Source organism: Cannabis sativa, chromosome X (genome assembly GCF_029168945.1).
Source record: "Cannabis sativa cultivar Pink pepper isolate KNU-18-1 chromosome X, ASM2916894v1, whole genome shotgun sequence".
In the NCBI taxonomy this organism is placed as follows: domain Eukaryota; kingdom Viridiplantae; phylum Streptophyta; class Magnoliopsida; order Rosales; family Cannabaceae; genus Cannabis; species Cannabis sativa.
In genome coordinates this window covers 82,424,777-82,442,260 of record NC_083610.1, presented here as the reverse complement: position 1 = coordinate 82,442,260, position 17,484 = coordinate 82,424,777, and the positions used below count along the sequence as shown (strand labels likewise).

Here is a 17,484-nt window from a genome sequence, read left to right as displayed (position 1 = left end):
AACAAGAGGAAAATGCAGAAGTCTATGGTGATGGCACAAAATGATGGGGATTATAGGAATGATCTCATTCCTGTAGTTGTACAAGGGGGTCAAGCTCAGAATAATGTTGAGAGGAGCCTAAGAGACTATGTACTGCCCACTCTGACGAGGTTACAAAACTGTAGAAGTTCACCAGCAGTTGAAGCCAATAACTTTAAAATTAAGCCAACTATTTTACAAATGGTGCATTCTTCTTTTCAGTTTGGTGGATTGTCGACTGAAGATCCTCACTCTCATCTGTCTAATTTTCTGTGGCTTTGTGGTACTTTTAAATACAAAGGAGTGAGTCATGATGTAATTAACTTAGGCCTTTCCCATTTTCTTTTAGGAAAAGAGCAAAAAGTTGTCTTAGTTCCTTTCAACTGAATTCTATTGTTACTTGGGAAGATTTGGCTCAAAAAATTTTGTCTAAACTTTTCCCTCCATCTAATGCTGCTAAACTGAGGGGAGAAATTAATAATTTTTGCTAGAATGATGGAGAATCTCTATATGAGGCTTGGGAGCGATTTAAGGAACTGTTGAGAAAATATCCAAGCCATTGCATTGAGAAGTGGATGTTAATTTAAAATTTTTATAATAGTTTGTGTCCCACAACTAGAACTATTAATTATTGATGTTGCTTCTGGAGGCACATTCATGAGTAAGAGCGCAACTGGAGCCTATGAACTTTTAGAAGATATGAATAATCATCAGTGGTCTGATGAGAGAGCATCTGGGAAGAAGAAAATAACTGAAATGTATGAATTAGATGTGATTTTCGCTTTGACTGCTCAGGTTGCTACTCTCACTTAAAAAGTTGCGCAAACAACCGTAGCTATTAACGTTATCCAAGCTCAAACTGGTTGTGAAATGAGTTGAGGTCCTCATACTTTTGATAAATGCACATCAACTAATAATATTCTTATGAATCCTACTCAAGTTCAAGCCATAGCCTATTTTTAGAGGCAATTCAACAATGAATGGATAAATAATCAGGGGCAGTAGCCTCAATTTCAGAATCAAAACTAAGCTTCTACTTCTTAGCAACAAAATCCAGAAGCTCCGCCTGCTCCAACAATTGATCTACTATGTGCTTTGCTTATTTTCACCAAACTTAGTTTATGACTGAGACAAGAGCATCCATCAGAAATTTTGATACACAAATGGGGCAATTGACTAATATGCTTCATAAGAGACCTCAAGGAAATTTATCAAGGAATACAGAGGTAAATCTTAAAGAAAATTGCAGTGCAATCACTCTAAATAGTGGTAAAGAGTTAAGAGAACCTATAAAGAAACCTATTCTTGTACCAAAGATTGAGGTTCAGAATGATAGTTTAGTGGAAGACAAGGTTACTGAGAACCTTGAGAAAAAACAGCCATAGATTAGTTGTGAGTACCACATCAAGATTCCATATCCTCAACGACTTTAAAAGAAGACACTTGACAAGCAGTTTTTAAAGTTTCTTGATATTTTTTTGAAAGCTTCGCATTAACATATCTTTTGCCAAGGCAATTGAACAAATGCTAAGTTATGTGAAGTTTATGAAGGAAATCTTATCAAAGAAAAGGAGATTGGAGGAATATGAGACTATAGCACTTACTAAGGAATGCAATGCTATCTTGCAAAAAAAAATTACATCCAAAGCTCAAAGATCTGGGTAGTTTTAATATTCCATGCTCTATATGAGGCTTAGCTAAAACAAAGGCCTTGTGTTATTGGGGGCTAGTATAAATTTAATTCCTCTATTAGTTTTTCGAAAGCTGAAAGTGGAAGAAGCTTGCGCTACAACTATCTCCTTACAAATGGCGGATTGCTCTGTTAAGCATCCTAGGGGAGTGATTGAGGAGGTTCTAGTAAAGGTTGGTAAATTCATATTTCTTGTTGATTTCATTATTCTTGACATGAAGGAAGATGCAAATATCCCAATTATACTAGGGAGGCCATTCTTAGCCACAGGGAGAGCGATGATTGATGTACAAAAGGAAGAATTGAAGTTGTAGGTGCAAAAAGAAGATGTAACATTTAATGTTTTTGCAACAACTGATATTCCCACTTGTTGTAGAATTTAAGTAGTGGATGATGGTCTAAGATTAAAAAGGAGAAAGAAGAAGACCAAGAAACGATCTCATTTTTTTCGGCGTCATATGAAGTCATTGTTCTGTGGAAAACTTGAAGGCTTTGATGATATTAGGGATAATTTTAAAGTTTCCAATGGTACAAGACGAGCTTCTTCTTGTGACATTATATGGCTCTTAACAATGTACGTGGTGGACTTGACCCGAGTTGAGCTATAAAAATGATTGAGTGTCTAGCTAAAGACGTTAAAGTAAGCGCTTTTGGGAGACAACCTAATGTTATTTTCAGTTTGAATTTATTTTTGATTGTTGGATTCCTTAATATTTATTTTTACTTTAGTTTTAATTTTTAAAGTTATTTCTTTGTAATTGAATCTCTTGAATTGTGAAATACGTTTAAAAAAAAACAATTGAGAAAGAAGGTAGAGCGGCGACACTACTTTGAGGGTTTAACATATTGAAAGATCTTACCGTCATACCATCCACTGCCGTACTTATGTGGCTTGAGGTAAGTTCTCTCTCTTTGTTCTTGTTGTCACACTGGGAACAATGTGAATTTTTAGTTTGGGGGATGGACTTATAATTTTTAGTTAGTTTTTTTGTGTTGTTTTGTTGTTTGTGTTAATGTTTGTTTTTAAGTTGTTAAGTCATTGTTTTTGTCTATATTAAATTGCTTTACTTATGAAAAAGAAATCGCTAATAACTGTGTGCTTTAATAGTGTTAGAGTTTAATTGAAAGGTTTTGTGTGGGAAAGTTTTAATATGTTTCGTAAATAAAATATGTTAGATTTTATTATATATACTTGATTAGGGTTGGTGGTATGATAGTTTGAATTTGATAGAACTTGCATTGTTTGGCCTTTGAAGCGAAATTATTGATGACTTATGCTTTGAAAAATAATTTAGGCAATTTCTTTGGAACGTTTGTATCTTTCAAACTAACATATTTTGTGATTATTCTTAGCTTACCCCTTTTGAACATTAAATTGATTGTTCTTTTTGTTACACACTTTTTGAGCTAAAAAAAGTAAAGAGAAATTGACTCATGTATTACTTTTCTTTGTCCTGACTATACCATGAGTTTCATATAAGTTTGGAAGAAATTACAATTGGATATTGTATTTTGAGGAGGCTTAAAAAGAAATTACGATGAGCTATCCTTGTTCGAGGAGGTTCCATGGCCGATTGTGGTTTGCTGCATTGTTTAATCATGTGTGACTTTGTTCACCGCGTCAAAAAAAAATGAGAGAGAATTTTTGTTTTAATATGTTGCAATTATTTTCTTTAATTACCTAAAAGAAAAAATTAAGAAGAAACAAAAGAAACAAAAAAAATATATAGAAAATAATTCTTCATATGGATTACAAAGCAAAGTAAAAAGAAATAAAAATTCTCTCTCTTGTATTGCATTATTAAGTGGGGATTGGGGATAATTTTGAAATGAAATTGAAGTTTTTGAAATGTAAAAAGCTTATGGTATGGTTGAGCATAAATGACATTTTTATCAACCTTTATCATAACGTTATAACTTGTTAAAGTCCTTTTGACTTCAAAACATTTGTTGTTGACATTAGTGGAGAAGGTTAAATAATGTAAGCATATTGAAAAATTGGTTTGTGGAATTGTTTGCTATGAAATGAACATGTATGGTGGAGTCAAAATATTGGGGTCATTTATTATTTATTTCTCTAATTGAGCTTTAATGTTGAACTTTGAGGCAGTTGAGCTGAAAATTTAGTTAAAAATTGCAATTGAGATTTCAGAGGAAGGGGATGTAGTATATGGCAATGGTGGCTTACTTTGTGTGTTCATTGTTTGTTTATTTTTTTTTTTTGTTCGTTAGTTTAACTTGGTCTTTACTCGAGGGCAAGTAAATGTTAAGTTTAAAGAAATTTGTTAGGTTTATTTTTATACATTTTTACAGTCTATTTTAGTATGTGTTTTAGTAGTTTTCATTTGTTTTGGTTCATGTTTACATTTGTTTTCTTTTTGTTTCAAGTTTTAATGGTCAAATATATCATGTGGGTTAAAATGAGAGAAAATATGCTAAATAATATGAATTTTATGAATTTAGCATGAATTTTGGAGTTGTAAGATACAATGGGTGAAAAATTCTAAATTTTTAAATGTTCAACACGTTTCGTTTGTGATCAAAAATAAAGTCTTAAGCTTAAAGCGAATGTTTGACTATGATCCATTCACTTTTAGGAAAAACTTTTTGAATAAAAGCTCTATATCTCTCTTTCAGCTTTCCAAAACAACTTGAATTGTCCAATTTTGAGTTATATCAAGAGAGTTATAATCTAAATACTATCAGTCATCACAACAAAAAATCAGAAAAATGAGAGAGTCGCAACTCTCTATCAAATGTCGCGGTTCTTGCGAAAGAAAAAGGGGAAACTTCCCAAATTTTGTCTATAAAACGAGTTGGAGCTAGGTTTTCTTTATCATTCGAGCTTAGAGACCAATTTGGAACATAGAAGGACAACTTGGAGCAGAAGACACCATTGAAGGACTCCAAACATTGTTCTATTTTCTCTATTTTTATCTTTTATGTTTTTAATATAATTTCTATTGTTTTAGAATACTTTTAATAGCTAATTTTTTTAAGAATTATCATGTGAAGCACTTGAGTTTTTTTTATGGATTAATGTCCTTATTCAATTTCATCTTCTTATCTTATTTAAATTCCATGCAATCTAATTTAACTTTACAATTATTGACTGATCACCTTTAATTGTTATCTATGAATTTGAATCAAAATTTGAAAAAGTGAGATTTGAATATGATTTGATTTATGGATGCAAATTGACTTAGGACGAAAGTATCTAAATTATTTGTATGATTTTATGAATTACTTTGCCTAATATTTTCTTTTGATTAAATTTTACCATAGTAATCCTGAGAGTTTTCATATAGGTTGAGTTTGTAAGTCTTAACTAGATTATAAACAATATAATTCAACTTTTCAATTGAATAGGAAGAAAAAAATTAAGTAATTACATCAAAAAATAAAATAAAGGATAGTTGGGATCATAATAATCCTTATTTTTATTATTGTTATTTTTAAATATTAATTATTTATTTTGTGTTACTTAATATTCTCTAATACTTTTATTAATCAAATAAAAATAAAAAATTAATCAATTAGTAATTAATAATTAATTATTGTGAGAACGATACTATATTTTATTACGTATACTTACGTATTAATTTTACCGAACATATATAAAGTAGTAAATTTTGTTTGAGCTAGGAGGGCTACAGCCCTAACTCAATGACTCCCTCCGTCACTGTTGCCGCCCTTACCTGCACAGAATATTTATTAATAATGTTTCGCCCATGAAAACAGACCAATAAATCATCCTCATTTATATATTTGGTTGTAAGGGCTGTTAAATTCTCTAATTACATTTACAGGTGCAATTCATTATTTCTGGCTCTGGTATATAACAATCGTAACAAAATAATACAATAACGTCATTATTATATATATAAATATTAATGTGTTTTGTGTTCGTGCGTGTGTGTAATTAACTAATGAGCATTGCTATGAGGTATCAGTGGTGCCTCAATATGTCACGTTGTGATTGGTTAACGATACTCCCTAAAAGGTATATTATATTAAATTATATGAGACTCGATACTTAGTTAGACTAATAACGATATTGATATGTAGGAAAGTGCTAGACACACTCATACCCTTTAGCATTTCACTTAACTAATGGCCCGAATATGATATATATCTATTCGATAAGGAACTAGGAATTTAAAGCGTGGCTAGTGGGTCTCAGTGGACCTCGTTGGAGAAAAGCAAGTTTTGTTACCGAAATGGCTACACCATTAATCCTTATACTATATATAGTGGACTTACGTTGCAATATATTTTCTTATAATATAAAAATCAACTTATGGAAGCATCTAATTAATGAAAACTACAGCTCTAGTCTAGATCTAATTAAATAACTTTGGTTGGCCAGCTCTCTTGAAGTATGTTTAGTTAAGAGGAATATTTCCTAAAAAAAAAACTAACATGCTTAAAAAATTTATTAATTTTTTCTCTTTTTAACCTTAAATTTTAAATAGTTTTTCCTCTTATTTTTAAATGAAATAATCATCTACATTTCAATCATTTAAAATATAACAAAGATTTTTTTTTTATTATTTAATATTCCTAATAATGGGAATGTTCTTGCAAGGCTGCGGCACACTCATTACCAAATAATTTTTTTTTTGATACCTAATAAATTTAGAATGTCTTTCAATGTCTATATATAATGATTCAATTCCTCAGTTTTTCGCACATCACATGATAACACAGTTGATTATAATTTCTTAATTTTCCATTAAACAAATCTAGTTTTTTCTTTCGTTTTATATAGAGAATTCAAATATATATAAAATTTAATATATATATATATATGTCATTAATTATGCATATCGTAGTTTTAGTAATTATACTTAAGTACTATATTATTGGTTTAACTAAAAGGTATTTATTTACCCCAGATATATAAAAAAATAAATTGAGGCCCTAACATAGATTAATTGGGTGTACGAGAGAGAAGCACGTGTGAGAGTGGGCGTATAGTAGACTCCGCACTAGAGTTTGTAGTGTATGAAACACAAGGCTAAGAAGTAATACATACACAATTAAATGGAATCCAACAACAACAACAACAGCCTAATACATACGTAATATATGATTCTCTGGCTTCCCAAATTGTAGGAATTCTAAATTAGATAATATTCTTGTCTTGTTCGGTGGATGGATTTTATTTTTATTATGGGGTTATCAAATCAATTATATATACTCCTATTTCTCGGGTTCATGATGTCTTCTTATTACTGCTTCTATTAGATTCTATTCTCATCTCATGTTCCTTATTCAATTAATTCTACTTCTCATGGAATCACTCTCTTAATTAATTTTGTAAAATTTATGGCTCACTCATTATTTTATTTATATATATAATAGGGTGTTTTCCAATAGTATATATATATATTGACACACCTATCGACCACATGATTTGATACATATTTGACCAAACTTACCCAACAGTACTTTATGCATCAGCATGCATGGTCCATGCATGGAAATACATTGTAAAAGTATATGTAGATCGAAAAATTTAATATGCAATGTATATAATGGAGAAGATGCCAGATGAATATGCTATTCATATGAGAATACATAATTATTTTATTTATTTATTTATTTTATTTCATTTATAACGTAGCATATAAAAAAGCTTGCTGTAAACAGAAATTCATGCGTGCCTGTGCCTGGATATGTAAATGTGATAAGCTTAATTTCTATAGAATATGAAGCTTAAAAATAAAAAAAAAAAATTAGCAGTCATAATGCAAATGATCACTTTTCACTTATAAATTTATATTCTAAAAAAATATTACTATCATTGTTATTTACATTTTTACGAAGTATAAAACGTGACATTTAATGAGAGAGAATAACGTAATACTTTCCTATTTGAGTCCTTTGATCCTACCCTGTCATGGAGAGGCTTCCTGGAATTGGGAAATATTCAAGAAGGAAGGATACACGAAAGCCTACTCATACTAGCTTTAACCTCCTAGACGTGGAAGGTGAAATACTTCTTCCTGACCCGGAGGGTTTAAGAACGGAAGCTCACCGAGATCATACTCGAATGGTTTAACACAGACATCTACCATCCTAAGTTGTCGCGAATGTTGACCTTTTATACATGCTAGGTCACCAAAGTGTCGGTTATGCTTTTTCTGACGAAGATCAGATCTTGTTTCCTACATCTAAGTATGGTAGTACGCATACCACCACCACCTTTTTGCCAGGCAGATATTACACACTCCCATTTGTAAAGGAGTGTATTTTGAGCAACATGTGACCTCTACTTTTAAAGATTAAATATTTGCACGCCTCGTATCCCGATGGTACGAAGTGGTCCCTATTATCCAGTTGTTGCACGCACGGGCATAATATTTCTCATGGGATCATTCAGTCAGCTTTATGTAATTTACCCCAAAAGTGATATTTGAGCAGTTACCTTAGGAAAATTATGGGCATGTCCATACCCGCTGCTTAGTCTATAAATACCCCTCGATTCTCATACGAAGTGGGCATCACATCTCACATAGCTAAAACTCTGCCAGTATTACTCTAAGTTTGAGTTAGGGTATCCCGCAAAAATATTATAAACACATCAATACCGCCCTTAGAGGCTAATAGACTGACTCGTGGACTAAGATTTATTTATACCCGAACTACGTAAAATTCTTCATCTCTTTATTTTTGCAAGTTACTATTTCTTTAGCTCCTAAATATTTAGTTTCTGAAAATATCGGTAAATATTTTTGTACTTTCATTGAGATCTGAAGAAAGACATAAACCACTGCTGCTGCCATGGTGTTCACACAAAAAATAGTTCCTAAAAAGACTCTTCAAGGTGGCCTCGAGACGGTCATGGAGGAAGTAAACCCCCTCTCGCCAGAGCACACCCAGTCGAGCAGTGCAAGGGGCGAGAATACGTCCAATATGAATGATCAAGAGGACGATCTAGAGAACTAGCATGACCATGTCGACGATGACAAGCATGCTGAGAATAAAGAAGGGGAAGAAGACGATGAAGATTATGTCAAACATGGATATTATAAAGACGGCTACCATTATGAGCAAGATCTTGAGGTGGTTTGAGTGCATAATGAGTTTCTTGAGACTAGATAGAAGCTAGCCCGTTAAGAGAGATTTTCTCAAAAGATGGAGAAGATGATGGCTCGCCTTTGAGCCTTCTTTGGAGATTTGGACGGGGAAGATTCTGACAATGACCCTTCAGTGGAGTGTGTTTGAGCAAATATAAAGGAAAACCCTAGTGATATTGGAACCTCTGCTCCTCCACAGGACAAGGGAGAAGGAAAAAGTAAGTGACCCTAAGAACTTTCATGCTCCTCAGCCTCATCAGAAAAATGCAAATCAGGCCAACAGGCCTTCTCAAGCACAGAAGGCAGCCAACACCTCCAGGCTCGGGCGCTCTTCTACCTAGAAAGGTCCTATGACGCCAAAAAGGCTTGGTGTGAAAGTACCTAAGCCCAAGGGAAGGAAAACTGTCCATGTGATTTAGTAAACCAAGATGGTGGGGCAGGGGGACAGTACTCCGACAACAGTCGGTCCACAGTGGATCTCAAAAGGTGTTTAGACGCCAAGTACAAGAAATAAAAAAGTGAGAAGGCGAGGCCTTGTGGTAATGAGCTCAGGTACCACTTGAACGACAAGGTCAGTGAGAGGGATCTCTCGGGAAGTGACACTAAAAGGTTGGAACAGTAGATAGTTGCCTTAACAAAATTGGTCCGAAAGCAAAGTGGGGTGTTATCCCAATTTTTGACCTCTTGACATGGCATGTCAACATAGGCAAAACTGAGGCCACGTGGAATACAACCTATCAATAGAATGAGCAAGGTCACCTTGGACAACACGTCAATTAACAAGGGTGTCAAATACTCAGGCACGACTGAATTGTAGGAAATGGCCAGCGAAGAGGGTCTGGCCGAACCATACCTAGCTGGCCAATGAAGCTTATGTGCCAGCCATGTCCTAAGAAAAGGGAAGGCCAACCAGCACAGACAAAAAGCATCAAAGGGGGAGTCCAATTGAATGGTGAGGTCCACGACCATCTTTCTGGACGATTCACAACTTGGTTTCAATTATAGGACAACTCCAACAACCCACAAAGTAAGGAATTTAACCTCAAATTATTTACCTATCTTTCAAGGATATTACTTAGTTATTTTTGTAACTTAAATATATGATAAAAGTGTTGTGTTTCTTATTTTGAAGGGATACTTACTTATTTGAATATTGATATTTTGTAAGCCCTAAAAATATATAAGGATCTTAAGCACTTAGAAAGGGGACCTGAATTCTAATCTCTTAAGCTCTGTAGCTCTATTACTCCCTCTCTCTCATGCCATATCCTATTCATTGGACACTTAGTCTATTTTCTCATCTCGCTTGTTCAGAATCTGTAATGCATCAATTCTCACCATTGTAACATTCAAAGAGAGTCATAGCTAGAAATTACAAGGTTTAAGCCTGTGATATGCATGGTATTATCCTGCATATGACTTAATAGGAAAAAGTTTTGTGTGAGAATGATTGGCTTCACCATGAAAGATGTCTAGAATTGAACATACTCTCAACCGAGCATCATTAGCAGTATTTGCACTAAAGAAAATTGATGAATTTTGCAAATTAACTTGCTGACCAGATGTTAATTGAAAACACTGCAATAGCTCCATCACATGGTAGCCCCTTCCTCTGAAGCCATACATTATACATATCTATCATCTGTAAAAAAGCATGTGTGAGAACCAACGAAGCTCCCCTTGCAACTTTGCAGCCACGAATCTTGCCCAATCTCTCATAAGTTTTTATCAAAGCTAAAAAATCCTTCACGCACAAGATAAAAAGATAAGGTGAGAGTGGATCACCTTGTCTTAAACCTCTCGTAGGAACAATTAGCCCAATCTCTTGACCCCTAGCCACAATTTTGTACGAGATCGAGCTAACACACATCATAATCAACCTTATCCAGTACTAATAGAATCCCATCTTCCTCAATATAGCATTTAAAAAATAACCCACTCGATCCTATTATATGCCTTGTTCATATCCAACTTAAAAGCCATAAAACCATCCTTACATGAATGCTTCCTTTTCAAATAATGCACAATTTCAAATGAAACTAAGATGTTATCTGTAATAAGACACCTCAGTAAGAATGCACTTTGAGTTTTAGAGATGATGCTAGGAAGTACCCCTTTCAATATATTTTCTAAAACCTTAGAAACAATTTTATAAATCACATTACATAGAGAAATAGGTCGCAAATCACTCATACTTTTGGGTCTGTATTTTTTTGGAATAAATCACAATATTAGTGTCCATTAAATGGTCATGGAACTTACCAAAAGTTAAAAAATATTGTACAAACTGACTCACATCTTTGCCAACAATATTCCAAAATTTTTGGTAAAAACCTGAATTGAATCCATTAGGCCCGGGTGATTTGTCAGGGTGCATTTGGAACAAATCGTCCTAACTTCAGCATCATCAATCGAGGCTAATAAACCCAAATTTTAACTTCTGAGATACCGTCTTGAACACATTTTGTGACCCTCTGCCAGTCCGTGTTAGAAGCCACAAACAAATCTTTGAAATAAACCTCTATTACCTCTCTCAAACTCATTATCCCAATCCATCACCATTCTTCAATCTCAGTATTTGATTATTTTTCTTTCGAGTACTAGCACAAGCATGGAAATATTTTGTATTTTGATCCCCTGCCTGTAACCATAATTGCTTAGAGCGTTGTCTATAGAAAATCTCTTTATAAGTAAGAATTTGAAACAACTAATATTCAACCTCCTTATATTTCTCGATAGACCTCGCATCCCTCTGACTTTTTAATAGCTTTAGAATCTTATTGCAGTTACGAATCCTTCCTTTGAGATTACCAATTATATCTCTTTCTCACTCTGCCAAAGCATTGTTGCAACATTTAATCGTCATATGCAAGGGACTAGCATCAAGCAGTTCCCAATTATCTTTTACAATCTAACGACACATAGGCTCACGAACTCACACATTTTCAAAACAAAACTTCTTGAAAAAAATTACAAGCTTGGAAATAGCAAGATTCACGCAAATTGGATAATGTTTAAAAATAGAAATTTCTAAGTTCTCTAACCTTGCTGCAGGAAACAAGAAATTCCAAGCTTAAGTAATAAGAGCCCGACCTAAACTTCAACCCATTGAATAATGTCCTTACCCTTTTCCCACGTATATGGATGCCCCACCGGCTCCATATTAATAAGATTATAGTCCGAAACAACATCTTGGAACCTTGAGAGAAGCTAATTGGGATAGGGATGCCCTCCCCTCTTATCACTATGATGAAGGGTTTTATTCAAATCACCTAGTAAACACTAATGTAATGAAGACTCTTTTGCTAGTTGCCTAATAAATATCCAGGAATTTCTTCTAAGACTCCTATATGGTTCCATAAAAACCAGTAGCATGAAACAAATGATAGCCCTCTAATTTCAACATACCATATGGCTTAGCAATGGTCTCCAATGGCTCATCAAACAATCTATGACAGAACCTTTCAGGATGCCCAATGACACCACATATAAAGCAAAAGGCTGGCGCTCTCTCATATTTAAAGTTTACCCAGAACCATTCTTCCTTTGTAATGCCTTGATACTTAGGCACTATAGTGATTTTTCAATTAACATACTACCTTGCTAATCAAGGGTTTTCTTCGAAAATCGTGTTTAATTAAAACCTTGACTAAAATTATTAAACATTATAAACTTATATATATTTACATAGTTGGGATCCCGAATTAAACTTTTACAAATGTTTAAAAAATACTTTCATATACATGTCGCACAGTGACTATAAAATACTATCCAAGATGTCTCAAGACCGAACACTCCAGTTCGCGTCGTCGTAACATGTACAACCACCATCCAAGCCCAGAGCTCAATCTTGTTCAGCCTTCGCCTTTTCTTTACCTACAAATGGTAGTAGCAATTGTGAGTCAACAGACTCAGTAAGAAAAGCATATAACAAATAATATAATATCGACTTGTATCTAGGCGTCCATACACCTATCTACAAGGCTTAACAGATAAGTAAGAACGTTCTTTACTAGGGTACAACCACTGTACCACATACACTACGTACTGCTACTGTACGAGTGTCGGTAGGGTTTGTTTCATACCCTGAGTACAGCTAAGTGTTGTACCACACACATTCTGTACCTGTCCGTACGAGTGCTGGTAACACCGTAATGTACTCTTTACATATCGTACACTATACCAATGCACTCAGTACACCGTACTAGTGTTGGTAGTATATAAAAAACAATAAGCATGCATATATATCACACATACATACATTCACATATATAATATGTCATATGCTATTCTTACCTCATTTTTGAATTTAAGTGAGTTGGTCGACCTGAATGGAAAATCTTGTGCTGGATGAATGCCCTCAAGCTAATACTGAATCTTTCACCTAGAGAAAGGCCCTTGAATCCTGCTAAAATGAAGAACTCAACGGCAAACCCCTTGGTCCAAGTTTGGTTCAAAGAGAAAGAAGGAAAAGATAGATAAAATTTTGTTTATCCTTTGAATAATTAATTTTTCTTTAAATTGATTAAACTCAACATCATACTTAACTAAATAAAAGAGATATGGCCAGCTGCTATCTTATGAGAAAGCCACAGAATCCCCTAAAGGAAAATTACTAAAATACCCATGATCTTTCATACTAAGAAATAGTGAGCCCGCTCAAACTCGGCATTCAAAATATTCCTTATGTTTGTCTTGCTAAGAATTAGGCTCTAGACTTACCTATGTGACTCTAACGTTCATCTATCGTATTTTTTGACGTCGCCGAACAAAAATCATAAAAATTGCATAATTTATATATAGCATAAATAATACTTTTAGAGTTTAATAAAATCTCCAGAATCGAGAAATTATAACTCTACTTCCCATTTTTAATAATAGAATTCACAAAATAATAAACCCATGCATAATTATAAAAATATCAATAATTAATGATAATTGCCTTTGCTAATCCATATTCTAATAACATGTGGTCATTACATCTTTGTTTTAGAGATCCTCATTCTTCGCTTGAGAGGCTTTTATTTATGAATACCCGAACTCTAAAATAGTCCCTCCAAATTCTAAGAAAGTTTTTCGGACATGATGAGACATACTTCCCAATATAAGCATCCACAACCTTTAAAGCTCGATCAGACTTAAACCCAACTTGTATATCTTGAACCTGAACCCATATTTCCATCGTAGTCAATGGTCGAATACTGGAATTCTCACATTCTTTCAATCATTCTATAATTAGTGAAATCTTATTGAATGTCCGCAGAGTACCCTCTATAGCTCTACCAATGTGCCCCATGAAAAAATTGCAATAGGTACTAATTTTCAATTTCTTTACTTACATACCCTTGCTTGACTGCCATAGAGATGCCATTACATTTTGGAAAGTGTCAAAATTAACGGGCCTATTCGACAATAGTTTACCCACCAAACACCAACGTGCATCAAAATCATCAACCAGTCCCTCCTCTTGATGAAACAATAAACCCACCCTTTCCTCTTCATCAACTTGTAAATCAGCTCATTAATTTCTCATGCTCTTTCATCATCTGACTACTAAAAGCCTTAAACAAGCAACACCGTTACCAACAAATTAACACATCAGATTGACGAACATGTCAAAAGACAAGACAGAAGAAACTTTATTGAGTCCCCCTTATGACTATATGTAATATGACTTAAGAAAAATTCAACATTAGGCTAGAAAAGAAATAAATGATCGTTCATGAATTTAGAAAAAGCTGCTAGAAATAAATGACTGTATGTGGACGTTAGAAGAAAGAAGAATTTGGATTCTCTTCTTCATATGAATAAATTTATGCAATTTATCAAATTTTTATATCAGATGAGAATCAAGTTTTTTTTTTCTCCCTCTTCGTTTGTAATAATTTTCTTCCTACTAATTTGTGCAACTGACTTGAGTTTTATATTATTATTATTAATTAAGGGATTTTTTATTTTATACTTTTAAAATAGTTTTTTTTTTTATTTTTACAAAAATTAGCAACTAAATGAACAACCTAAATTGCAATCAAGATCTATATAGCAACTCACGTAAAAATTAGTAAGAAAATCCAAACCATAAACTTCATAAAAAAAATTAAATCATGATATATAAAGTAATTCTCAAATTAATTATTAATATTGTCCTCTGCCTTCAGTATTTTGTCAAAAAAATTGACTATGTTCAAAGTTCGAACATATAATATAAACAATGACGGAATCAGGGGGAGAGGGTGCCATGGCCTCCCATTTTTTTTTTTAACTATATGTAAAAAATAATAAATAAATAATTTTTATATAACATTTTTGAATGTTAAAGAAAGAAATAAAGAAAGTTAAAATTAATGTGCAAAATGTAAATAAAATGACTTTTTTAAAATTTATATATCTTCTAAATTGTTTCCACAAATATTCGAACGCATCCCCTATGATGGATGACGCTTCAGAACAACTGTTTTCTTAAAAGAATGAAATAGTGCTTAGATTCATAGTAATAATTAGGTAACAACAAATTAGGAGTACACTATTTTATATTTTTTTTTTACTCCTCACTGTTACATACCATAATTTATATATACACAATTTTTTTTTATTCTCTTCTCTAAAAAAAAAAATGTAGATTCTTTTTTCTCACAAAAGATACCATGCAATTTTAATTCCAAGAAAACAAAAACAACCGCGAAAAAAAAATAATTAAATAAATTATAGGTTATTATAAAAATAAATAAAAATAGAAAGAAGACAATAAAGGAGAAAGGCGTAAGCCTTGAAGATTCTTCTGTTCTATGTTAGTAAGTTCCTCTCACCTCCGACCTTATATATATATGAGTACTCTTTCCCATTGTTCTAACTTCAAACCAAATACTCTCTCTCTCTCTCTATCATCAGTAATGGCGCTTCGGAAAATGCTAGCGAAGCGTCTGTTAACCGGTCGCAGACTAATCACTCCAGAAATCTCTCTTTCAATTAATACGATCGTTCCAATCAACGACGCCTGCAACGCGAAATTCCACCGGGAATATATAACCTCGCCGGATTCAGCAGAGAAAGGATTTTTCCGGCGATTCTTTCACCGGAGAGCTCCTGACAAATCAGCCACTCGGCTGCCGGAATTTCTGTCCTTGCCGGTCGGCGAAAAACTCCGGGAGAAGCTCAGAGGAAGCGACATTATTAGCAGCGATCGCATCCGACTCGATTGTCTGATCAGTCCTCCTGCGCCAGAACTCATCAGAGCCGATGATGAATCTGATATTTTCGGCTTATCGGTAGACGACGCTAAGAAGATTCTAAGGCTTGCACAAATGGAGAAGCTGAAATCGAAGCTCAGAGCAATCCCAGAGAACTTGATTTCCTATTCTGAGTTCTTTCGAATCTGCGTTGAAGATTGTGAGAACGAAAATCAAGGAGCGGAGTTCGCAAAGACACTAGACGATACTGGAAACGTCATCGTTTTGGGAAACGTCGTTTTCCTCCGCCCAGAACAGGTATACATTATTTTTTTTTTAATGTCATTTACGTCATTTCACCAATTTTTTTTTGTGAGTGTGATAGAGAATTGTATAATAATCAGGAAAAAAATATATATATTATTTTCAATTTTATCTTGTTTTTTTAATTAATTTTTTATTATTATGGATAATCTAGGTGGCGAAATCTATGGAGGCCATAATTTGTGAGGCAGTGACTAATCCAAACGATCCAAGAAGAAAGGTACTGGAGGAAATGGAGAAACAAAAATCGATGATCGACCAGAAAGCAAGAGAATTGGTCCGTGGGGAGCTTTATATTGGGCTGGGCTTCGTACTGGCCCAAACACTTGCGGCCATGAGACTAACCTTTTGGGAGCTGAGTTGGGACGTGATGGAGCCCATATGCTTCTTTGTGACATCGATCCATTTCGCTTTGGGCTACGGCTTCTTTCTCCGTACCTCGACGGAGCCAACTTTCCAAGGCTACTTCCAACGCCGCTTTCTCTCCAGGCAAAAACGGCTCATGGAGATCCATAGCTTTGATATACAAAAGTACAACAAGCTTCGAGAAGCGTTTTACCCATCAACGACGACGACGTCGTTTCATCATGGCCTTGTTTAGGCCTTTATGGGATTTGTAAATGTAATTGTAATCATCGTTGAAAGAAGAGTAGAGGGACGGTTAACAGTTGAATAACGTACTACGAACATGTAGGTAGAGCAGTAAAATTTTGGGTAAATGGGAGTGTGTGGTGTGGGTGAAAAAGTTTCATGTAGATAACTGTAAAAATTGTATAAATATAGTTTGGTCATTAGAGTCATGGACGGTTTAAGTTCAGTTTGGGTCACAGTTCAGTTTTATTAGAGTGATCTGACATGGAAGGGCCTTCCCTTATTAGGCTGGAATCTGGATTATGGAGTTTGGACTTCTTCTACTTTATTTTTGGAAAATTTACAAATTTATATATTTTATATTAATATTTGAAAAACTCTATTTTTACAAACACTATTATATTTATTAAATTTCATTAATTAAAAATACTAACTGTTACGATTTACAGTAACATAATGGAAATTTGTTACTGGATTAACATAACAAAAACAAATTTAGATAGTGCAAAATTTAAAAACTTGATACAAAAAAAACTATAAGTGGTACGAGTAGTTTTTTTAAACACTCTTAGCCCATAGAGTCACGCTCAAACAATGAAATCAATTAGTA

General features: G+C 33.8%; 1 protein-coding gene and 1 non-coding gene across 3 annotated transcripts; one reads left to right on the top strand and one right to left on the bottom strand.

Annotated features, from left to right (window-relative positions):
• Positions 1-476: 476 nt before the first annotated feature.
• On the bottom strand, positions 477-583 carry LOC115703277 (small nucleolar RNA R71). Its single transcript, XR_004009054.1, has one exon. It is a non-coding gene; the product is annotated as a small nucleolar RNA R71 (small nucleolar RNA).
• A 14,731-nt stretch (positions 584-15,314) lies between these two features.
• Positions 15,315-17,240, top strand: LOC115700416 (calcium uniporter protein 4, mitochondrial). Of its 2 annotated transcripts, XM_061105603.1 has the most exons (3): positions 15,505-15,584; positions 15,682-16,277; positions 16,438-17,240. In XM_061105603.1, the coding sequence occupies exons 2-3, from the start codon at positions 15,684-15,686 to the stop codon at positions 16,882-16,884; spliced, it is 1,041 nt and encodes a 346-aa protein (XP_060961586.1). In that variant the 5' UTR covers positions 15,505-15,584; positions 15,682-15,683; the 3' UTR covers positions 16,885-17,240. The 2 variants fall into 2 exon arrangements, with proteins under 2 accessions (XP_030483825.2, XP_060961586.1); XM_030627965.2 differs by having other exon boundaries at positions 15,315-16,277.
• The last annotated feature ends 244 nt before the right edge of the window (positions 17,241-17,484 follow it).